This window comes from Ambystoma mexicanum, chromosome 6q (genome assembly GCF_040938575.1).
Source record: "Ambystoma mexicanum isolate Mex_15411 chromosome 6q, UKY_AmexF1_1, whole genome shotgun sequence".
Taxonomy (NCBI): Eukaryota; Metazoa; Chordata; class Amphibia; order Caudata; family Ambystomatidae; genus Ambystoma; species Ambystoma mexicanum.
The window spans coordinates 29,176,092-29,202,123 of NC_090937.1; the positions used below are offsets into that span (position 1 = coordinate 29,176,092).

At 47.2% G+C, this 26,032-nt stretch overlaps 1 protein-coding gene across 4 annotated transcripts in view; it reads left to right on the forward strand.

Moving 5' to 3' along the window:
- Positions 1-26,032, forward strand: part of CDS1 (CDP-diacylglycerol synthase 1) — an 865,373-nt gene that overhangs the window by 272,881 nt on the left and 566,460 nt on the right. For all 4 annotated transcript variants that reach the window (XM_069630399.1, XM_069630400.1, XM_069630402.1 and 1 more), the window contains one exon: positions 25,543-25,682. In XM_069630399.1, the coding sequence (XP_069486500.1) occupies positions 25,543-25,682 (140 nt within the window). The remainder of the gene's footprint in view (positions 1-25,542; positions 25,683-26,032) is intronic.

Sequence of the window (26,032 nt, forward strand, 5' to 3'; positions counted from 1 at the left end):
TCCCTGGCTTTGCCATATTTACACTTAAAAATAATTCTAATTTGCCCCATTTTCTCACCCCTACGTCGACCAGCATCTCGACGCCGAACCGGGCAGGAGATCAACGTCGAAACCCGACGGATTGGGCCTTGAGGCTCCGCCTCGGCTCGGGCCTGGGCCGCTGGCCTCGGCCCTACAGTAGGGAGAGTGGGGGGTGGTACACTTCCACACTCGGTTAGAAACACCTTCTTACCTACACACACTTGCCCGCTGCCCACAGGCGCGTATGGAGGGTACGCCCTTTCAGTTTTGCCCCAAGTGTAATAAAAAATACCCTTGGGTAGATAAGCACGCTACGTGCAACCTTTGCCTGCCCAGAGACCACCCCGAGGCGGGTTGCAGGGCCTGTAGCAGGTTTAAGACAAAAACTCTTAAGGACCGCTCCACCAAGCGTTGGGCCCACCACGCCAAGCTAGCAGCTATGGAGGCGGAGGGTACCTTCAGCGACGGCAGCGACGCCGGACTTTCGGACGGCGAGGGCACCAAGGCGTCGAAAGACAGCCTAACGCACGTCCCCGGCCTCGGAAGGTCGTCCGTCCCGGCGACTATGGGGAAGTCCCCCGGCGACAAGAGCGTTACACATACACACGCTAAACACAAAAAACCCACCCGAGATTCGACGTCGTCGAAACCTCGGAAAGAGGCACAAAAGGAGCGGTCCGAAAGGACGTCCTCTGGGCGGTCCCGGTCGAGGTCGCCGCACGACGTCAGGCAAGCCTCCACACTTGCACATAGTGCCTCGCCCATTAACATCACGGAAGATCACTCGTCCGGAGACGAACACGGCTTCCATCCCCAGCCTGCACCCCAGGGAAAGGGAACATCACTTGGGAGTGAGGACGGCCCAGTTTCGAAGCCTAGTTCGAAACACAGGGTTTCCACCTCCGATCCTCGACGCCAGGTGTCGAAAGATAAGGGAAAGGGTAAACACACTTCCACCCACGGGGAAGGGGGTAAGCAACAAAGGAAACAACCCTTGCAATCCCCCACAACAATAGAACTGACTTCCCCGTCCAAGTCTTCTCAGGGACAGTCCATAGAGAGTTCCAGCAGGGTCACCCCAAGCTCAAAACTCTGGTCATGCGAGGACATTGACAGAGTAATGTCAAGGATGTCCTCCTTAGCAAATTTCTTCGAAAGACACCCTGACCAACTACTAGCTTTAAACCCTCAGGAATCTTCTCCCTCAGGTTCAAGGGACCCTACCCCTTCAAATAAAAGGCCCCGGGTCGAGACACCAGTAAAGGCTTCAGAACCCTTCGAGGTCCAACCCTATTCTTGCCTTTTCCCTACAGGCCAAGGAGACTCTTCCCTTATAGAGGGCCAGGATTTTGAGACACCAGAAGATCTCGCAGTGTCAGATTATTACGGGGAGGACGAAGACGAGGATGAGCCAGAAAATAGCCCAGATATTTTCAGAATGGACTCACCAGTCGAAAGGGAAGCCCCAGTGTCTGATTCCCCAATAGATAATCAGCCCCTCCTGAATGAACTGCTCTCTCGGGCAGCTAACCACTTCCACATAGACACACAAGGTGTCCAAGAAGAGAGGGACTTCGCGGAGGAACTAATAGGGGAAAGGAAGACAGTAGCCCAGACCATTCCCATCCTGAAATCTATTCAACGCAGAATAGCACCATCCCTTGTCAACCCAAACTTGACAAGACCTGTAAACCCGAGAGTAGAGAAGCTGTTTAAAGCAGCCCAGTCGGACCCTCTATATATTAGAGGCCAACTTAAGCCAGACTCTCTAGTCGTAACTAACACCCGCAAGAGAGCTGGAACCCCATTATCTTCCTCGGAGGCTCCCCCCGACAAAGAAAGTAAGAAACTCTATGGTTTTGGTAGAAAAGTAGCTTCCACGGCAGCCTACCAAACCAGAATCGCGAATTCCACCACACTGTTGGCCAGCTACAACTGCCATCAGTGGGAAGAAGTGGCAGCACTAATAGATTCCGCTCCCGAACCCCTTAAGAGCCAGCTATCTCGCATTTGTGCAGAGGGAAGAAACGTCTCAGGCTGCATTTTAAAAGCAACTTTAGACGCCGCAGACAATGCGGGTAGAATTATAGCAGAGGGGACTGTCATCAAAAGACATGCTTGGTTGAGGCAGTCGGGATTCAGAGCAGAAACACAAGCTGCACTCTTAGACAAACCAGTGGAAAGTGATCTCCTGTTTGGAAAGGCAGTCGAGGACGCACTAAAAAACGCTGAGGAGGAATTCGACACCCTCAAATCCCTTGGCCAGTTAACTACAAAACCACCTAACCAAAGAGGGAACGGCAATTTTCGTCGCCCCCGCGGCCAAAATTCCAATAGAGGAAATAGCTATTCCCACACCCAGGGTACACAGTGGAACACCAACTCACAACAGTCTACCCAGGGGTATGGTAGGGCTAGTAGAAGAGGACGTGGTAGAGGCAGAGGCAGCCCCAGTAAAGGAGGCGGCACGCCTCCACCAAAGCAGTGACGCTCATTTCAGGGTCCCTTCCCATGCAACCTCAGTAGGGGGACGAATATCCAGCTTCACCCAGGCATGGGAAGGGATAACATCCGACAGATGGGTGCTGTCGACAGTATCCAAGGGGTACTGTATAGAACTACTGCAACGTCCCCGAAACCACCCTCCAAGACAAAAAGTCCACTCTTTAGAACATCAAAAGATCCTCCTCGAGGAAGTCTACAATCTGCTCCTAAAGGACGCGATAGAACTCGTCCCAGGACACCAGGTAAACAAGGGTATCTATTCAACTTACTTCCTTGTGCCAAAGAAAGATTTAACAATGCGCCCAGTATTGGACTTACGGCCTGCCAACAAGTATGTCAAGCCCCAAAAATTCCGTATGACCACGCTACAAGAGGTAATCCCACTCCTAAAAAAGGGGGATTACATGGCAACCTTGGATATGAAAGATGCCTATTTTCATATTTCTATGCTCCCGGCGCACAGAAAATACTTGCGCTTCAAGGTGGACAGTCGCCACTACCAATTCAAGGTACTGCCCTTCGGGATAGCTTCAGCACCAAGGGTATTCACCAAGGTACTGGCGGTGGCAGCTGCACACCTACGCAGGGAGGCAATCCCAGTGTACCCTTATCTAGACGACTGGCTCATAACGGGGGAAACCCCAGGAATCTGCAGATCAAACATTCAGAGGACTATCGACCTCCTCCACGAATTAGGCTTCTCTCAACGAAAAGAAGTCAAGTCTGGTGCCAAGCACCTCAAAACAGTTTCTAGGAGCTATCCTAGATACTCAGAGAGAATTGACCTTCCCTTCGGAAGAAAGAATTCGGAATATACTTCTGCAAATTCCGCATTATCAGTCAGGTCAACAGATAACAGTACGCAAAGCTATGCGGTTACTGGGCATGATGGCGTCATGCATTTACCTGGTCCCCCACGCGCGTCTGCGCATGCGTCCCATGCAGGAATGGTTGGCGAAACAGTGGTCTCAGGCAAGTGGTCAGTGGGACGATCTAGTGGTCGTTTCGCCAACACTCGTACAGAGCCTACACTGGTGGACAAGAGAGAATATCGCAAAGGGGAAACCCTTTTACGATCCCGAAGTACAGGCAGTGGTTACTACAGATGCATGCCTGACTGGGTGGGGAGCTCACCATCTCCACCACACAGCTCAGGGTCTCTGGTCTCACTCAGTAGCCAAGAACCACATCAATCTGCTAGAGCTTCTGGCAGTATTCCGTGCGCTGCAGGCGTTCGAGCCCCATCTACTGAACTTGTCGGTGCAGATCAGGACGGACAGCACGACAGCCATGTTCTATCTGAACAAGCAAGGAGGGACTCGTTCGCCAAATCTGTCCAAGCTTGCCCAGAAAATATGGATATGGGCACTCAGACGGAACATCTTCCTGCCATCGCAACATGTTCCAGGGGAGCTCAATTCCCTAGCGGATGCTCTAAGCAGAGACCCCCTCCCAGAAGAACACGAATGGGTCCTTCACAGAGACGTAGTAGAAGATCTCTTCTCTCAGTGGGGTTTCCCCACTATAGACCTATTCGCCACAAGCGAAAACAAACAATGCCCAGGATTTGCATCCAGGTTCCCCCAAACGGACTCCCAGGGGAATGCCCTGTGGATGAACTGGTCAGGGATGTTTGCGTATGCTTTTCCACCAACTCCTCATCAGGAAGGTGGTGTACAAGATGAACAAGGAATCAATGACGCTCATCCTAGTTGCTCCCATGTGGGCGAGACAACCATGGTTTCCACACCTACGCAGGATGGCGGTGTGCGAGCCCATCAGACTCCCAGCCTGGTACAACCTTCTGTCCCAGCAACAAGGTCAAACACTGCATCAGGAACCCAACTCTATGAATCTAGCAGCATGGCTCCTGAAGTCATAGAGTTTGGACATCTCAAATTACCACAGAGGTGTATGGACATTCTAAAAGAGTCCAGGAAACCAAATACAAGACACTGTTACTTTGACAAGTGGAAAAGATTCGTTATCTGGTGCCAGAATAAACAAATCAACCCGGTTGATTGCACTCCTTCCAACGTTGTAACATACATGCTCCACCTGCTGGATGCAGGGTTGGTTTTTAACTCTCTGAAAGTACACCTGGCAGCCCTCTCGGCTTACACCACATCCCATAACAGGGTCTCGTGGTGGAAAGTACCAGTGGTTAAAGCCTTCATGGAAGGAGTAAAGAGACTTCACCCTCCTATTTCGAACCCACCGCCAGGATGGGACCTCAACGTGGTGCTAGCTAAGCTCATGGGGCCCCCCCTTCGAACCCATGCATAAAAGTAGTCTCAAACACCTGACTTATAAAACGGCCTTCTTAGTAGCCATTACCTCCATAAGAAGGGTCAGTGAAATTCAGGCTCTGTCAGTGCAAGATCCTTTCTTTACTATCCACAAGGACAAACTGGTTTTACGCACACACCCTAGGTTCTCACCAAAATTCATATCCAAGTTCCATGTAAACCAGTCCATCGAGCTTCCGGCTTTCTTCCAAAACCCACAAAGCTCGGCTGAGGTGAAACTACACACCCTAGATGTGTGTAGGGCGGTCTTATACTATGTAAATAAAACCAGACCGCTAAGGAAAACAGATCAACTGTTTGTCTCCGTAGCTACAGGCAGAGAGGGGGATCGCGTCTCTAAGGGCGCTATCTCTAAGTGGATTATCCACTGTATACAGCTGTGTTACTCTCTTTCTAAAAAGACTCTGCCGTTTACACCAAGGGCCCACTCTACTAGAGGCATTGGGGCCACTCTGGCTTTCATTGCAAATGTTCCCCTCGACACCATTTGCAAAGCAGCTACTTGGAGCTCTATTCACACTTTTACTCAGCATTACTGCATTGACACTCATTCCAAGACAGATACACAAGTGGGACAAGCGGTTCTAAGACACCTGTTTGCTCATGACCCTTCTCACATCCCACCTCCTGCTTCTGGTACTGCTCGCTAATCTATGCACAGCATGTGATCTAAGCAGATTCCACAAGCCTCAGAAGGGATACATTACTCACCGTAATCGTATTTCTGATGCTTGTATCTGCTTAGATTCACATGCGACCCACCCTTCCTCCCCTCCGAGAGAAGGCGCATGGTTGCTTGTAGTTCTTACCTTTCTGTCTATCTGCTTGGACTATCTGTACTCGCGCTACTCCTCATGCTACCTCATGTCAGGAAAAACACAATCTGGGGATCCTAGACGCGTGAGGGATCATGGGTACAGTGGACGTCACACTAGGGATAGTATTACTGGCACGCCCTGTGTCGACGCCCTTTTTTCGATTTTCGAAAAACAAACTGTAATACTCCGCAGCTTCCACTAGATGTCGGCCTATGCACAGCATGTGAATCTAAGCAGATACAAGCATCAGAAATACGATTACGGTGAGTAATGTATCCCATATATATCTAATTTTAATGTTGTGGGATGGTATCATTTGTTAGTCATTTGTCCCAGTTTTTGCCATAAGTAAAGAAGTATTTTTATACCCAATTGTCTAAGTGTAATCTCTGACTGCTTCACTGTGTGTACTCATTGTGGACCCCTTGCAGGCTCACCACCTCTTGAGATTTAGCCTAGACTTCTCGTCACTGCTACCTTGAACTGGTTTGGCTACAGCTCAGCTGTCCCTGTCACAATATAGCTTGGCATGCTATACATCTGTACCCCAGAGCAGAGTATAGCAAATAAATCCCAACTTCCCACACTGAGTCCCCTACAAAATCCCAGACCCTTCTGAACCACTACCTGGTCCAGAGGCAGGAAGTTGTCGAGGGTGTATACTTGTTAGTCCTGAAGGCTAGAATTCATGTTAACTTTGCAGTGCAGAAATCACCTTTTTATCAACTGGATTTAAGATTGCTGCTTCTCCTACCATGAAAATATTTCTGATCCTGTTAAACAGAAAGGAATCCACTTAAAGGACACCAGTGAGCTTGTTCTCTGAATCACAAGGATATAAAGCTTGGCCATGGACCTAGGGATTGAGCTTTTATCGCAGACTGCTTCCCCTACTTTAATATTTTGCCCTGGACATCGATAGAAAAAAGGATACTCTTTTGTAATGCGTTTGTAGTGGCGGATGTCAGAATTGTTCTGTTTCTCCTGTCTTATTGTCTAGAAACACTGTGAACTGTAATGCCGGCATAGATGACTGGTGAAAACCTTATTAATGTAGTTGCCCTTGGGAACTAAACCCAACTGCGTGTCTGTCTCCTCTGGTCAGAAACACACCTTGTCTGCCTCTTTTCTGTTGATAAAGGACTTGTGTGGATAAACGACTTGTGTGGAGATCTTAATATCTGAAGTAATGTGGGCGTCCCTTCTATGATTAGTAGAATAACTGTGCTTGATGGGGTATGCTGTGATTAGGAGCATAATTTGAAAACAAGGCAGAAGAACTGTATTTCTCAACCCTTCCCCTTTTCTTCCTTTTTATAATTGCTTGCAGGAATATGCACAAGGACAGCTCTGCTTATACTCCCGGGATGTAAAAGATACAAGCTTATTTGTTTCCTCTGTAGCCCTTAAGAAGCTGCCAATGAGGTGTCTCCCTTGCAAGGGCCAGGTGCCATATGCACGCAGTCTGAAGCAAAGTGCAGGAGCATTCAAAAATAATAGGGTGAAATGCTAACACTCTCCTACCTTTTCTCCAAAGATCCCCCCCAACCTTCGATTTCTATCAACTCCTCATGTATACATCATCAAGGTAAGCACTCAGACCAGCTTTGTGCACTTAATTGCTGTTGTCTATTCGTCATCAGTGAAATATCACCCAGCAGGGTCCCAGGTTGTCTCCTCTGTCCACTGAACCTGCACCACTACCTCCCCTGGTACAGAGGGGACAATTGGGAAGGTCATACTTCTAAGTGCAAGTCTGGCAGGTATCTGTTCTTGAAGGAGATCTGTACTTCATGCCTGTGACCAGTAACAAATAAGTGTTGTGGGTCTTTTTTATTTATTTTTACCAACTGTATTTAATATACACCAGGTGAGTACTCCGAACATTGGCAGGATATTAAACAGAAGGCTCCATGTAACATACAACAATACAGCTTCATGCATCATCAATTTTGGGGTAGTTGTTAGCTTATACATTAATGTTTCTCCTCCGGGCCTTGGCCCCACTGTGCTCCGTCAGCAAACCCACAAAACCGTTATCAATACACATTGTTTGCAGAGTCCGCCAGGTACCGACGGAAAGATGGCCATATGTCCCTCGGGCGGTTAGGCCCGGACAATAGGGGTAGATACAGTTCCTCCACCGTTTTGCCCCACATTACATCTTGGAGCCAATCTGAAAACGTGGGAGGGGAGGGGGATTTCTGTGTCCATCATTTCAGAATAGTTCTCTTTGCCAGTACCAGACATAGGTTCAACAGTCTACGATTTGTTGCATTCATTTTCTCTGTATATCCCAGGATGCATTGCATATGTGTAAGGTGCAGCATTTGCCCCAGTATTGCGTCTAATGTATCCTTGACTGTCCCACACTAGTCCACCAGTCTGGGTCAATCCCATACCATATGCATCAGGTTAATGTCTGTGCTTTTAAACCGTGGGCATTCCCCTGTGCCTAAGGGGTTGAACTTGGAGACTCTCGCAAGAGTCTAGTACATCCTGTTTACAATCTTGAAAGTCGGCATCTTGTGTTCGTAGACACTCCCCTTAGCAATTTGCATTTACATTCCCATAGCGCTTCTGCAATCGCTACTCCCAAGTCCGTTTCCCACTGTGTTATGATGTCAGGGCCTTTGCATGATGTAATTGTCTGTGCCAGCTAATACAATGCCGAGATAGTCGACCTACTCCCCCGCGGCGTGAGTATGTATCTCAAACAAGCATGAGAGTCCAGTTCAGATTTGATACGTAGGCATTGGAGGTGCTGCAAGTGGAGTCCCCTATATCTGGACTCAGTCATTCAGTCTGCAAACCTGCCCTCAATGTTGAATCCCCAACCGTTCGGATTCCAGCCCTTTTCCACACCCTTTTGAGCAGTTTGTGGTGAGTTCCACCGCTGACAGTCCCCATAGTGGTAAGTGTCGGTCGTAAGGTGTCTGTATTCGTTTTTATATACAGCGTATTCCAACCATGCATGTCGCTTCCACTGGGTCTAATGTCTGTTCCCTTCGATATTTATTACCTGTCAGAAGTAGGATCATTGGCCGAACGCACCTGCATTTTTCCAGTCGGGCATGGGGTAGCTCTGGGTACTCCCTGACCCAGTATGATGCATAATGTGCCTGTACCGCTAAGAATTCTGGAGGCCCCAGACACCCTTCCCGACCGATTGAACCAATCTTTACCATTTCATACGTACAATCCCCTCTACCCATATAAAGGACGAACACATGCCCAAAAGCTCGGTGAAGAATGCCGACCTGGTCACATAGGAATGTTGTGAAAGAAGTATGACAGCTTGGGTAATACAACCATTTTGATCAGCGCTAGCTTCCCGGCCAGCGAAAGCGGGATACGACTCCACCTCTGCAATTTTGCTCCGAGACTAGTTAAGTAAGTACCATAATTCAAGTCAAAGGCCAAGGCCTCTGTACGGGCCACTCTGATCCAGAGATACCTTAAATCAAGCGGACCCATTTAAGTCCAGCTGCAATATCTATTTGGTGTGTGTAATTAGTCAACGGGAATATTTCTGACTTGGTAGAGTTGAGTCGCAACCCTGTATGTCTACCGAACTCTACTACTGCTACCAGGATTTTATTCAAGTGGAGTAGTGGATCCCTAGCGTACAATGTCGTCAGCATATAGGGATATTATCTTAGGACTCCCCCCAACCCCCCCTATCCGCCACGCCGCCCACCCCCCCCACCACCCCCAGTTGGAAGCCCATCCTCCCAAAACTTTCACGAATGAGATCGGCTGAAGGCTCAATTATCAATGCAAAAAGCAAAGGCGATAAGGGGCATCCTTGTCTTGTACCGCCCTCCAGAGCCAGTCTTGGGGAGAAAATACCATTTGTGCATACCCTGGCGCACGGTTGTGAGTATAACAGACGGATCCATGAAACAAAGTTAGGCCCAAAGCTGTTCAGCACCTGGATTAAAAGGGGCCATGAAACCTTGTCAAAAGCCTTTTGCATGTCCAGGGCCACAGCAGCAGCCTGAGTGTCACGTGGTGTTTGTGCCATAACATTATACAGTCTATATATGTTTAGTGCTGTATGGTGCCCTGGTATGAAGCCAGACTGGTCCCCATGGACCATAGATGGCATCGGGGGTGAGACGCTTGGGTATTATTTTCGTGTCAGTATTTATCAGCGATAGGGGCCTGTATGACTCGCATCTGTCTGCTTCCTTATATGGTTTCAGGAGAAGTATAATTGTTGCTTCGTGCATAGTCTCTGGTAGTACCACCTTCATTACTTACATCTAGTAAGTAAGGGGCCAATTCGTTAACATTTTTTATAAAATTCTGTGCTAAAACCATCCGAACCTTGGTGCTTTCCCATTGGGCAAGTCAAATATTGCAGCCTTGATTTCTTCAAGGGCCAGTGGAACCTCGAGCAACTCCCTGGTCTCTGCTGATAACGTTGTAGGAATCTTATTCAAATATCAGTCTATTTAAGTCTCGATCGCTACACCCTTAGGTGAATATAGATCTGCGTAAAACTTCTGGAATACTGAATTTATATCACTGCCCAGGTGCGCTAGGCCTCATCTGTGCTCACAACGCCTGGAATATGTGTGCTCCCCCCGTCCCTCTTTACTGCATTGGCTATTAGTCTGCCTGGCTTCTTTGCTTCCCCATAGCATCTGGCCATCACAGGTCTCCATTTCAATTCCCTAGGAGCTGCGTCCCTGAACGCATCTAGGCTTGCCTTCATGTCGTTTCTAACGCGGGGGTTGGGAATATGGCATAAGTCTGCTGCAGATCTGCTAGCATAGCCTCAGGACTCTTCAGTGTAGAGGATCACACTGCGTATGTATGCCTTAAACGACTGCCTTTGTGTGGCTGCTGATTCAACCGTACCCACATTATTCTAAAAAACAAAACAGCTAAATCTGGTCCTGCAGGTTACTGTTAAACACAGGGTCTCCCAGTGCTGCAGGTTTGAATCGCAGTGTCCTCCCCTGGACTTCTGTCCCCAAGCGCAATGACAGCTGTATGGGAGAGTGGTCGGAGATATTGCAGGGAAGGATCCAACATTTCTCAGTTACTGACTGCAAGGACCCAGTCACCAACCACACATCTATTCTGCAGTGCATATCATGCACAGTCGAATAGAACATATACCCTTTCTCCCTTCTATGCACCGCCCTCCACACATCCACAAGGCCCAGGTGATCCATATAGGTATGTATTATCTTAGCAGTGTTGGAAGGCACACTGGGTGCAGTCGAGGTCCGATCCAGATCTGCATCTAATATAGAGTTCAAGCCCCCCGCACCCTCCAAATATCACCAGAACCATCAGGTAATTAGAGCAAAGTCCAAATAACCCTTCATAGAACCCAGGGTCGTCCACATTAGGGCTGTATACATTAACCAATAGTACTTCCCGCCCATTCAGCGTCTCGTGCACCAAGACATAGCGCCCACCTTCATCTATCACATTCCCAATAAGGTTGAACTGCAATGTTCGATGGATCAATATCATCATCATCCCCTAGACCTTGTTAAGTATGAGGTATAGTATTTCCTGCTCCCCCACCCTTTTGCAACACTCTCTGCCTGCTGTTTCAGTAAGTGCGTCTCCTGAAGAAAAAGGATCTTGCCCCCCTTGTTATTGGCATATGTAATTACCTTAAGACTTTTGATGGGGTTCCCCAACCCACGGACATTCAGGATAGCAGTCACCTGCACAGACAGTTAATCCTGCCACATGTGCCATATTTGCAATTTGCACAATGATTTACTGGAGCCAGCCTTGCTTCAACAAACATACCATGAGCTTTCACCAAGTGCCTTTTCTGCTTACCTTCCAACCCAGCAACCCCAGCCCTCCCCACACCCACCAGAAGGACCACCCAAACATTGGTCATGTCGTAACCCCCCCCCCATACCCTCAAACATCCACCCAAACGCACCTGCATGGGGTCAGCTGTTGCCGCACAGGGTGGGACCTGAACGATAAAGCTGACCTAGGTCCAAAATACAAACCCTCTGGTCGGGATTGCAGCCCTTTGCCCGTAACTCAACAGAAATAAGTTGCAGTGAATGCCATCACCAATTTCTTGCCTGAGATTTAATTGGCAGTTCCAGCACGGTGCCCTGGCAGTGGAATTTTGGACTTGATGAATGACGTTGCTTCCTCTGGAAAAGTAATTATAGTTTTTGCCGCTAAATTGGATCCTGAGTCGTGCAGGGAACAACATGGTATATTGTACGTTACTTTCCCTCAGTCATTGTTTGACTCCCTGGAACGTACGTCCCTCACGCTGCACTGCCACCTGTGTAGTCCATAAATATGAATAGTATTTGACTCCATCTGGAGGACCCTTTTCTCTTGTGCTGCCCGAGATTTTAAGTCCCTGACACGATAATTATGCAAGTAATAATGGGGCGGGAGTAATGGGTTTGGCTGCTAGGCCCCTGTGCGCATGTTCCACTATGAAGTGAGGTGACCAGCCGGGTTCTCCCTGCTGCTCCTGCAAGAGGCCCTCCTTAGGGTTCTATGTGATTTCATCGCGGGGTGTTTTTTCGCAGCGGTTTTTACTGCTGATTTTTCAATGATCCTGAAAACCCACACCCCAAATATGTATTATTCCAACCCCCTTAAAAAAATTTCGTTAAAATTCACTGTAAAAAACCCAGCAAAAAAACATCCTGCGATGAAAGGACGTTATACCCTCCATAGCTAGTTGCTAGCTCCATGTTGCTGTGCAATGCGTCCTCCAGTACCCCAATAATACATGTTATTCCTGCATGACCTGTATTCCAGATCTTCGCATTTGGCCTTCACCTGCCTCATATCACTGGTTGGCATAGACCCCACTGTTTGCAATGCTGCCACGTTCTCCTCTGTGCTACTAATGCGCCCATCCGCTTCCGTGATAGTGTGTTGGTCTTTCGAGTTGCGTCCTGGTGGAGGATGAATCCGCTGTGATGGCATCTAGTTTGGTGTTAACTGACTCAAATCCTCTTTGTACTGTCTCTAGTACACGGTGCATGTCGGGGGCATTCACCCTTTGTAGTGCTACTGCATCTCTGGGCACCAGAGGCTGGTCTCCAGTGCCTGCGGCCTGCTTTGCCACTTGGGTGGTAAAGTGGTCCATAGCGCCTCCCTTCTTTGTGCCTGCTCCCTTTGTCATAGTCCTGGCCAGCGATCAAGATGTATAAAAGGGTATGCCCAGCTCTAGGCCCCTATGGCGTCTCTCCCCTGCTTCAGTGTACAGCACCACGGGGGACTCTTGGGCAGCTGGCTCCCCTGCATCTTCAACACTGCTGCAGACCACACTGGCTAACTGATGTTGTCTGCCAGTTACCGTTGCCAACCTTGTACTGTGTCCTTTGCTGCTTACTGGTCTTTGCCATACTTTTTGGCTCACTACACCTGCTGCGGATCCCTCCGGGGGCCGCGTGCAGCATATGTTATCGCTTGCGCCCGTATCTGATGGCTCCTCTGCCGGCACACACCACTTGTATCTCCTGGACTATTGCCGCGGGACCCAGAGCGGGAGCCCCGCTGCCCGCTTCCTGCAGCGGCCATTGATTACGTTGAGTCGCGGCAGCTGACCAACCTGCACAGCTTGCAGCAGACATGTGCTTTAAACAAGCCCCGGCAGGAACAGCTCGCTATCATGTAATGGAGCCTCCCTCAGCACGGGGGAACGAACACCGACTCATGAACCCCGCCTCCCATATGCAGCAGCTCTGTCTCTGCCGCTCTGCCTCAAATCTGGACAGGTCTCCCTCTGTTACGGTCGGGGCACGCTGCACCCCGACGGCAACATAAACTGATCCCTATGTGCTCAACCTTCGTCCCTCCAGCAGCGTCGCCTACACTTGCCGCAGGAACACACCATGCACTCCTTGCTGTATGGCAACTGCGCCGATGCAGCACAGTTTCTTGTGGTTTAGCAGCTCCTCTGTCGGCCAAGTAAGCCCGGCCCTCCAGCCCGGTATTACCACATTTTGTGTACCGCACGGGCCAGTAACAACCCTGTTAGAGCCTGGGGGTCTTGGGGTCAGGACAGCGTGTGTCAGAATTTTTAGAGGGTTCATCCAGAGCGAATGGCTGTACAGGTCCATCCACGCACAGAGCTCAAGAGAGTTCCGCCATCTTGCTCGCTGTGGGTCTTGACTCCTCCCTACCATCGGTACAGAAGAGTGATGGGGTGGGAAGGAAACCATTTTCATCTAGGGAAATGTTTAGAATCCTTTGAAGGAAAGATGGAACCTGTTGTAAAGTAGGATTCCTCTCTTAAATACAGAGGAATAGGAAAAAGTAGAGGAACATGGGTATATGGCAATGGGGGGGGGGAACCTTTCAACTTTGTAACAATTAATGGAAAGAAAATGTAATTTTATTCTCCAGTACTGCTTTGCAAGTGTTTGTTTACTCTGCAACACAATCCGCCCTCCATTTTTATTTTTCAATTACAGTCGATCTCAAACCACAGGAAAGAACTCCAGAAATTGTTTTTAAACCAACTATATTTTTTCAGTAGTTTTGGAGTTAACTTGACTCAGTCAGAAACTTGATACTAAGACGTACAACCAGGCAGTATATTTAAATAGGTTTAGAACTGGATTCCAGGTGCAGCTAATATTAAGTATTATCCAGTCACATAGGGCTTTGTCTTTGTGATTGAACACAACCAGGTTTTCCCCTAGTCTCAATGCTACAAAAAGTGGACTTTATGGTTTATTATTTCATTACATGCAAAAGATATTTGCACCCCTGAGTGAAGTAGGTTTGCCAGAATCTTGTAATTAGTCCTGTGGCAGCTCCAAAAGGGCTCAACAAGGAAGAAGCTCAAATTGTTTTATACTATATTTGCTCATTCTGCCCATGACCTGCCTATTTCAAGCTGGTATTTTCTCCAGGGACTTAGCTAAGGGTGTGCAAAGTGTTTACTATGCCAGCAGAGTTGTGCAAAGTTTTAAACTTTGCAACCTTATGAAGATGCCAGGTTTTTCTGAACTTCACAAGTTGGAAAAAGGTTTTAACCTAAGTTTTAAATTATGTCAATCTAATATTAAATGTGTATAACATATATATTATATAACAGTTAAGTTGTTACAATTAGATGTAACAAAACACATAAAGTTCAGAAGGCATGGAAAGTGATGATAGTCTTATGTGATGAATCCGATGGACCCATCACTGATTCCCTGGTGGGAATCCCCCCCCCCCCCCCTCCCTGTGTGGCCAGAGGACATCAGTCGCTGCCTGATGTTTGACCCTGGGGATCGTTATGAGGGAGGATCACAGGGGAGGGGACAACTACCGAGGAGAAAGGATGACTCCATTAGATGAAATACAGTATCCCCATCCCCCTTTCATGATGAAAACGGTAGAATACCCAATTTCTTGATGGCTTGTCGTCCAACTTTTTACCCTTGGCATAGAAAAATCCTTCCCGTAAGTCACTCTAATCAAACCCCATGTATACTTTCAACATTCACAATACACAGAAAATATCTCTTCTTTCTGACATTTCTATATGTGACCTCTTTGAACATCATCATGTTGGAAATCCAATTGTATCTATGGACTTCAGTTCCCATAAATCCTCAAGTACTGAGACAAAGAAGAGGAGGGAAGAGTTAATGCAGATTAAGCAGAGTCCAAAGACCAACATGCAGACTACTTGTTCTATTCATCTTAGTTTGCCCGGAACATTTAAAAATGGTAATCGTGGCGGTCACAGAAAGGGTAAGGGAGAACTGCAGAGGAGAGGACGGGCACCTGTCTGCGGCGGCTCACAAACGCGCGCTACACCACCGACTTGGCAGGAGGGAAGTGCTGCCAGCTTACCTGAAGGACAGCGGGAGCCCCAAGAAGTATGGCAGAGCTCTTGGAGGTGCAGTCAAGTCGGGAGGCGGCATTCTCCGTTCCTGGATGCAGAGGGAGACCGGCGAGTAGACACACAGCCACAGGGAACGCTGAATAAAGGCCCACAGTGCTTGGGAAGCCAATGTAGGGAGAAAGCTTTGCCATAGAGGCACGCTGTGAGTTGGGGACTCCACAAAACGCAGGTGAGTCAGCCCAGAGCCATTCGGGACCCCGGGGCATACCAACAAACCAAAAAGCAATTGAATGAAGTATGCAAGATTGCCATTTTGGACAATATTCAAAACTGATTCAAACACGGAAAAAAAACTAATTTTGGATCAAGTTTTAAGAACAGGAAGATTTGAGTACCAACAAGAAAAAGTACAACAAAAAAATCAGAATAATTACATGTGAAATGTCAATATGGTGGAGAGCTGAAAGCCCCAAGCAAATCTATTGTACAAAAGCAGATGCTAATGTAACATATTGAAAGTAACAGAAGACCTGGTAAAGAGAAGATACCGGGCAGTTGACATTTGGGGTAAAAATCCCTGGCAGGGGAGTATACCAGGAAATCCATTGACGTTGTTGGGTAATTGAACATTGTGGCAGGATCCCTGGCATGGGAGTATGTCAGGGGAATCTAAGAAGGCCATAAAGAAAGGTTCTAGCAGTCAAACACACCAGGCCTTTGAAACTTGCGAAAATAACTTTAACACATATGCCGGGGAATCTGAAGAGCCATATAACAGGATTTCTGGCAAAGAGGTATACTAGGTAGCTCTCTAAAGAAGAGATGCACACAAGAAGTCTTGGCAGTCAAAAATACTAGGCCATTTTAAGAATTGTGGAAAGATACCTGGCAGGGAAGCCTAGCAGGGGATATGAAGAGCCCATGAGAGGACTCCCGGCAGAGGAGTATGCTAACTAATACAACAGAAGTTGTAAAGGAACAGTGAAACAGCATACCTGCCAAGGAGGTTTACCATGATATTTGGGAAATACACCAGTCAAACCTTTGTTTACATAACGAGATCTTTGTGAATTTACTGTAGACCTTTTATGTTCAAGAAAGACACTTTTTGCTTCAAAATCATTTATGGCTGTCTTGAAAGATACTCTGTGAACAAAAACTTTCTTAATCCAGGATTAAAGCATTAATGTACTGTTTAAGACACTTTTTGGTTACCTCGAGGAACTGTTTAAAAGACACTTTCGCCATCCTACTACAATCCAAGGGAACGGAACTATCCTCTGATTTTCATGGATTTCTTCTTGGACGATACCTTTGGATTTATTCTTTCTATTGATTATGAACATTTTTTTCACTAAATGTCAGATATTTCCTTGCACCCTTAAGTGTTTCTTTCTAGTGTGAGGGCCAGTTTAGAAGGTTTTTGGACATACAGATGGGTTCTAAGTTACTGACTAATTTACACAGATGGATTTTTTATTTCTTAGGTAGGGAATCTCCTTCCTTAGGATCGACCTAGAAAGGCGTTTTCCAACCAATTTTCTTTTTTAAAAAATGTCTGATACTACCACTTTGTGTCCGCCTCTCAATTGACCCCTTACACTGATCCCTCGTTGATATCAACCATCTCATTTTGTATGTAATTGCTGATGCCATCTGTGATGACATGTATGGGCCGAATAATGGGGGGGGTAGACTTGGTCTACTGCGACCACTGGCCACTTGTACCACCATTGGCTATGGCCCCTATCCTCTTTAGTAGTACTTTACTAAATCACCATGGCCCCTGCCACATTGCACCAAGTTGGGCGATTGATGGCTACTGTCTAGGGCCATGGTCCGTGTCATTTTTAGTAGTAAATCATGTCCCACTAGCCATGGCCTTCGTCCATGTCCCCTACCACCTTGCACAAATTTGGGTAAAATGTTTTGGGCCATTGGATTTGACCTTCCATCACGATCACTTTCCACTTATTAGATGAAAGCACTGTAGTGCGCCAGTCAGTGTCCCTCCTCCCTTTTTCTTTTGTTTTACTTTCTTTCGTTTCCGCAAGATTTTCCCCTGAGAATTTCACGTGGGATCATAACTGCAAAAAACGATTGCATCTTTTAAGAATAATTCCTGCGGAAACGCAACACCTTTTTGTTTACTGCAGAAACACATTACAATTAAAGGGCCTTTCACAACCTCCTCTCTCAACTCTACAAGTGCAACCCTACTCATTTTTCCCCTCTCCCCATCTTCCTCCTACTGTCAGCACCCCCAACACAGCTAATATTTTTCTGCCCCGTTTCTTCCGGTGACATACTTCTGTTCCCAATTGACTCTCGCAATTTTCCCACAATAATCTTGAGAGAGTCCAGTGGAAAGACAAAACGGATCTCACTGAAAAAGGCATTTCTAGCCCTCCTTATGGTGTCAAACCGTTATTTGGTCCTTGTTTACCTCCCCTGACCCCATCCTCCCTGATGTGGAACCTACCTTTTTGTCTTCTCAAAATATAATTTTGAGCGCTTTTCTTTTTTTTTCTTCCAATGGGATTCACGGAATGGCTTGCATCGAGGAAAAATAAGTTGGAGACTTTTGATTTCTGAAAAGCCTCAGTGCTGCAATGCACCATTGAATGAATATATATATATATATATATATATATATATATATATATATATATATATATATATATATATATATATATATATTTCTGATGCTTGTTAATCTGCTTAGAATCACATGCTGTGCATATGGTCCGACATCCAGTGGTAACCGCAGAGTATTGCATCTTGTCTTTCGGGGACCGAAAGGGGACGTCGGCATAGGCGTGTCTGTAACACTATCCCTATCGTGACGTGTAGTGTACCCAAAATCCCTCACTCGCCGAGGTCCCTCAGATTGTTTTTTTCCGCTCAGATAACTGGTCGCCCTTAGCAGAGCTCTTACTAGAGATATTGTTTATCTTTACCGAATTGTCGGTTATTCCCCGTTAAATTACTTCGCACAACAAGAACATCTTCGACGAAGACTTCAGGGAATTCGTCTACGGCTGTGGATTGTGGCACCTAAGATCCGGCAGCCGGAGTTTCCATGTGGTCGGGCCCTCTGGCCGACCTATACAGTAGGGAGAGTGGGATCGGGGTGGCCATATTGTCGGTATGTCTTTCCTCCTTTTCCCTCTTTTCCCTTCTGGTCCGGTCATCCTTCCTTTTAGCTATGGAAAGGACTCCTTTCAGATTCTGCCCTAAGTGTAGGGTCAGATATCCTTGGAAGGACGAACGCAGGACGTGTAAAGCCTGTCTTCCCCTAGAGCACGACGAGAAGCGGTGTGCGGCGTACAAACTCCTTCGGCTTAAGGCGCGCCGTGTAAAGCGGTGGGCCGCGTACGGTATGTCACGCGTGGAACCCGCTTTCCCCCACCGCCACACCTGCTGAAAGTGACGGGGGTACTTCGGATGACCAAACATCCGTTACAGATGTTATAGACCTTGAGGCGGACGCTTCTACCTCCGCCACGCCCGTCCCTGATCCCTTAAGGCTTGACTCTGGTCTTGCTATAGGAACAACACCCGGCGACGGAACAGGGCCGCCGAAAACTTCGCTGGTTCCCTCGGATCCTTCAGATCCAAAGCCTTCCCTGTATCCGCAGCAGCGCCTTGCTACTGGGCAATCTAAACCAATTAAGGGCGCTATTCCAAAAACTAAACGTGTCGAAGCGCGGGAGCCCGACGCTTCGACAGTCTTTATGGCCGCGGTAGGCCCGAAAACTATGGCTAGGCCTCTAACCGCTAGGCCCGCTAGCGCCGCGGAAGGTATTACACCTGCCGATAAATCATCGGAGCTACTGTCTCAGGACGATTTGGCGTCTATCGTAAGCAGCATCGAAAGAATGATGGCGGCGGTGGGTCTTACCCCGGTTCCGCTTAAGGTTATGGGACAAGCCGCGGAAAATGTTTTGGCGGACTGGGTTCCCGATTCTGACGACGCTTACGAGGATAGTCGAGAGCCTCTTTCCGACACCCTTAGACTCCTTTCGACGCCGCAGGGCAGAGAACGTCGTTTCTCCTCACGAAGGCCCGTTTGGATCCTCAAAATGGACTACAGAAAAATTCGAAGGGTGTATGGATCGGCTGGAGGAGATTATCAGTTTTTCTGATCATCCTTCTCTGAAAAGGGCTCGTGTAGACCATAACCTCCCAATTCATTTTGTGGAGGAGATCATTAAGGAAAAACCTCCAGCGAGTCAATCCATCCCCCTCCTTAACTCTGTTAAGAGAAGGGTAGCCCCCTCATTGGTGTCACCAGCTCAAACACAGGCAGTGAACCCAAGAGTCGAAAAATGATTTTGCCCTTCCCCTTCCGACCCTCTATACATCGGAGGGCACGCCATCCAAGATTCACTGGTAGTGACTACCACTTGGAAGAGGGCAGGGGTACTCCTTGCCACGGGGGAATCGCCGCCGGACAAGGAATCTAAGCGGCTGTATGCCCTTGGCAAACGTGTCACATCAGCAGCCGCATACACTACACGGATTGCTACAACAACACTATTAGCATGCTACGCTGATGCCCAATGGAACTTGCTCCAGGAACTTCTCCAAGAGGTCCCCGAACCCGCCAAGTCTAAGCTTTTCTCCATTGTAATGGAGGGAAGACAAGTTAACCAAAACGTGTCAAGAACACCCTGGACGCTGCAGAAAACTGCAGGAAGGTCTCTTGCTGAAGGGACCCTACTGAAAAGACACGCTTGGCTGCGTACATCGGGATTTAAACCTGAGACTCGGGCCTCCCTCATTAATAAACCCATTGAGGAGTCTAACCTCTTCGGGGAAAATGGTGGATAAGGCTTTGGAAACAGCCAAGAAGGAGCATGAGACTCTAAAGTCTCTTCAACGAATTACTCAGAAACCCTCCTCCCAGAGGTGTAGTAACTCTCGCCGGCCCTTTCGAGGGCAAGCCTGTGCTGGTCAAAACAACTATGGCACGGGTAACTTCAACACAGGACAAACATCTGGAAGCCCCACTTACTACCCGTCAAGGGGTCAGAAACGCGGCAGAGGGAGAGGCCCCAATCCCACAGGAGCCACAGCCTCTGGTCAGAAATGACCACCAAGTCCAGGGAGGGGATAACTTCAGACCAGTGGGTCTTAAAGACGGTCGCCCACAGTTATTGCGTGGAATTCGCCCGACCTCCACAGTTCAGACCGCCGCGCTCACGGCGCCTTTCACCGGACCATCTGGAGATTCTGATCCAAGAGGTGGAAGAACCGCTGGGAAAGGACGCCATAGAAGCCGTCCCTATTCTTCAGGTAAAAAGGGTATTTATTCAGTGTACTTCTTTGTAACCAAAAAGGATCTCACCATGCGCCCTGTTCTAGACCTGCGCCCAGCAAACAAGTTTATAAAACCCCAGAAGGTTTGCATGCTAACACTGCAGGAGATGATCCCTTTGCTGAAACAAGGGGACGTCATGGCAACATTGGACATGAAAGATGCATACTTTCATATTTCAATGTTGCCAGCGCACAGGAAATATCTAAGGTTCATGATCCAGGACAAGCATTATCAATTCAAAGTACTCCCCTTCGGCATCACCTCGGCGCCAAGGGTGTTTACCAAGGTCCTGGCAGTGGCAGCAGCACACCTGCGCAGACTATCAGTCCCAGTTTACCCTTACCTCGATGATTGGTTCATCACAGGGGACTCGTTAAACAGTAGATCTCCTCTTCAGCCTGGGTTTCTCAATCAATGAAAAGAAATCCAGTTTAGTCCCCAGCCAAATAAAACAATTTCTGGGAGCTCTAATTCGGACGAAAGACTGTCTCGTCTTCCCCTCCGAGAGGGTTCAGAACATGCTTTTTCAGATACCTCAATATGTAGCCAGTCGGGAGGTGACGGTGCGCAAGGCCATGCGCTTGCTAGTAATGATGGCGTCATGCATATACTTGGTACCCCACGCGCGGCTGCGCATGCGTCCCATGCAATAGTGGCTCAACAGCCAGTGGTGTCAGGCCAGCGGACAATGGGAAGATCTGGTAGTTGTCTCGCCAGCCCTCGTTCTCTCTCTGCAGTGGTGGTCAAGAGAAACCTCTTGAAGGGGAAGACCACCCCTGCAATGGAGGCCACTCTCGCGACAGACGCATCTCACTGGGTGGGGGGCTCATCTGCTTCAACAGACAGTGCACAGAGTTTGGTCTCCTCAAGTAGCTTCCAACTACATAAATTTACTGGAGCTGTTAGCGGTGTTCAAGGCTTTGAAAGCCTTTCAGGTGCTACTACAAGGGAAGACCGTGCTGATTCTAACGGACAGCACTACAGCTATGTATTGCCTGAACAAACAGGGGGGCACTCACTCTCCAGGGCTGTCCAAGCTGTCCCAAAACATTTGGATATGGGCTCTCAAACACAAAATGTTGTTGTTGTCCCAACATGTTCCAGGGGAACTCAATCTTCTGGCAAATGTACTCAGCAGAGATTTCCCTCTGCCCGAAGAATACGAATGGTGGCTGCACGAAGACATTGTATCCAACGTTTTTGCAGTATGGGGTTTCCCAGAGATCGACCTGTTCGCTACTCAGGAGAACGCCCAATGCCAGGATTACGCCTCCAGGTACCCCCAGAACCGATCCAAGGGGAATGGTCTCTGGATAACATGGTCGGGGAAATGTGTCTACGCTTTTCCTTCGACTCCCCTTCTCAACAAGATAGTGCACAAGATGCACCAGGAAGCAGTTACCATGATACTGGTGGCCCCCATGTGGGCCCGCACACCCTGGTTCGCTCACCTGATGGAAATGTCCCTCTCCCCACCAGTCAAACTACCCTGCCCGTACAACACAGGACAGGGGGGAGACCCTACACCCATTACCACAAACTCTGAACTTGGCAGCCTGGCTCCTGAAGTCAGAGTTTGGGCACCTGCAACTCACTCTGAGGTGCATGGACATACTCGGTGAAGCAAGAAAGCCTAATACATGTTATTGCTATGCTAGCAAATGTAAACGTTTTGTCATCTGCTGCAACTCCAAGGGCGTCAATCCCATCGATTGTTTACCCTCACACATTGTGCTGTATCTAACCCATCTGTTGGACTCTGGGTTAGTCTTCAATTCCCTAAAGGTTCATCTGGCTGCTCTGTCAGCCTACACCACATCACAACTTAAAGTATCGTGGTGGAAAATACTGGTGATTAAAGCCTTTATGGAAGGGGTTAAGAGGATTTATCCTCCCATTTCTCATTTAGCCTCGGGATGAGATCTGAATGTGGTTTTGACCAGGCTCATGGGAGCCCCCTTTGAGCCTATGCATAAAGCAAGTCTGAAAGACCTGACTTATAAGACAGCCTTCCTAGTGGCTATCGCTTCTATCAGAAGGGTTAACGAACTATAGGCTCTTTCTGTTCTAGACCCCTTTGTTACAGTCCACAAAGATAAGGTAGTTCTGCGCGCACATCCCAGGTTTGCTCCTAAATTCATCTCAAAGTTCCATGTGAACCAATCTATTGAACTACCCACTTTCTTCCAGAACCCTACTAACTTGGCCGAAAGCAGCCTTCACACACTAGACGTGCGCAGGGCAGTCATGTTTTACCTAGAAAGAACTAAACCACTTAGGAAGACCAAACAATTCTTCATTTCAGTGGCAGTTGATAGAGAAGGGGATCCTGTCTCTAAATCGGCTATCTCAAGGTGGATTGTCAAATGCATCACACTGTTTCTCTTGCTAAGAGAGAACTGCCTTTCAAGCCTAGAGCACATTCTACTCGAGGCACTGGGGCATCCATAGCATTCATTGCAAATGTTCCGCTTGAGTCCATTTGCAAAGCGACAACCTGGAGTTCTGTACACACCTTTACAAAACACTATTGCCTAGACACTCATTCTAGGTCTGATTCTCAGGTGGGACAAGCAGTATTAAGACATCTTTTCTCTACTGTTCCTTCTCACAACCCACCTCCAACTCCGGGTACTGCTCGCTAGTTTATGCACAGCATGTGATTCTAAGCAGATTAACAAGCATCAGAAGACATGCATTACTTACCGTAATAGCATTTCTGATGATTGTATCTGCTTAGATTCACATGCGCCCTCCCTACCTCCCCGCTCGGGGTGGAAGAAACATAGACGTCTTACTACTTTCTCTCTTTCACGTACTCACTCACTATAGCCTTGAGCTCCCTTATGGCAGAAAAAATACAATCGGAGGGACCTCGGCGCGTGAGGGATTTTGGGTACACTACACGTCACGATAGGGATAGTGTTACAGACACGCCTATGCCGATGTCCCCTTTCGGTCCCAGAAAGACAAGATGCAATACTCTGCAGTTACCACTGGATGTCGGACCATATGCACAGCATGTGAATCTAAGCAGATACAATCATCAGAAATGCTATTACGTATTACGGTAAGTAATGCATGATATACACATATATGCTTTTTTTAGCTCAAACCCATTTGTTTTGCCTTGGGCAAAAAAGCACATTATTCAACCGCTTACGGATTTGCGCCAAAAGTGCTGATCTGCCTTTTGTGGGTTTGGAGTAAATCCATCCAGAAGGGGGTGACCTAGGCCCAATAAAACAAACATATACATGTATATGTATGTTTTATATATGTATGTTTTATTGGGTCTAGGTCACCCCCTTCTGGATGGATTTACTCCAAACCCCCAAAAGGCAGATCAGCACTTTTGGCGCAAATCCGTAAGCGGTTGAATAATGTGCTTTTTTGCCTAAGGCAAAACAAATGGGTTCGAGCTAAAGTATTTTCCATGCATAACCGTTGGCTACATTTGGGGCAGTGTCTTATTTGGAATACGGGGCGTGCTAGCCATTTCTTTTGGAAATTTCAGCCAGTTATTCGCAATAGAATGTTCACAAAATGTTCAATGGTGCGATTTATTTTTTCTTGTGCGATACCTGCAGTAAACCAAAACTGACTAAAAATGGGCACTCCAGCCCTCTCCAGTGCCCAACTAACCATTTGTACCTCTTTCACCCTCCCATCCTACCTTGATGTAAAACCACCACTTTCCCTCCAACAAATAACATTTTGAGTACTTTCTTTTCATGTTCCCTTGGGATTACCTCGGTAATCGCGTGCATGGAGCCCCAAACAATTGGAGGCTTTTAATTCCTGAAAAGCTGGAGTGCTTCAATGCACAATTTATTTGTACAGGGGCATGCTATTCTGGGCTAACATTCTTTTAAAGCTACTGGACTGATTTGCAGCTAATAAAAAAAAAAAAAAGCAATAGCTGCGACATTTTTTGCCCAACTTGTCTAGCGTTCAAAGAAGGCCCCTTTTCTCTATGGGGGAAAATGAATCTAAGTAGGCCAACAACTGTTTTTTTTCCCTTATTTTCTGAACCGTTTTGACGACTTTGACCCAAAATGTCTTGTTTGGGGGGGCTTGTGGCAGACAATTGTTTTTGGAGATTTCAGCCAGATCCATTAAGTGAGTCAAAAGTTACTTACGATGACATTTTCGGAAAAGTCCATGGTCATTGGTTTGATCTTAACTTTAGGGCGGCAATAGGCATCCTTTTTTTCATACATATAAATATATAGGGAAGTTTTGCAGAAAAGCATTATATGCGTGTGTATGCGTATACACTTTTATTTATGTATATAGACACACAAAGCATTCTTGTATGCATATTTTGTATATAGTAAGGCTTTCCTGGTCAACTGTATGAAGTTTCAAATTTTTCAGTAACGTTCATGAAGTATGCAAAGGCGAAGTGACACAACTATGCACAGCACTACTGCCTGTATTTTCTCTCCTCCCCCGCCCCAACAAGAAAGGTCCTGCTTTCCAGCAGTGATGCAGAAAATGATATGCTATGTTAAAGGATATTTATGAGGTAATGGCTTGGTAAGTAGTAGAAATGCAGGGTTTACCCATCTGCTTTCTTTTCTGGACTGAATTATTTTTAATAAGCACTAATTATTTTGAATAGGTTCTTACGTTTACCACTTACAGGAAATCATTTGGAAATTGGGATTGCTGTACTGTGTGATTCATAAATGGTAGACTGTATGTACAGAAGGTGCATGTTCACTGTTGTTCATTTGGTTGCAGGTATTTTCTCCTCTGTGTCAACTACTTTTTCTATGGAGAGACATTGGCAGACTATTTTGCCACATCGGTGCAGAGAGAAGAGTCACTCCAATTCCTAGTCCGTTACCATAGGTTCATATCATTTACACTCTACCTCACAGGTATGCTTTTGTTAACTTTGTAAAACAAATCTTTTATTTAGCAGTAAGGCATTACTGTATACAATGCCATGCCCAATGTTGGCACCTTCCTGATGTAAAGCGCTCTGCTGCTCTAGAGCTAGGTTGGCGCTTTAAGCAATACAAATGTTAGGGATTTATATTTTACAAGGTTTGATTTAGTTAATTTTCACTATATTAGTTTCAGAGCAATTGCAAGGCAATGACATCTTGTTCAGTAAGCAGGGGTGTTTAGAACACATCTAACATGACATTTTAAGCCCAGAAACTGAATAAATCTTGTATTTGTTTTCTTCCGTTTCTTCCAGTTATATTGTCACATTGTCACATTC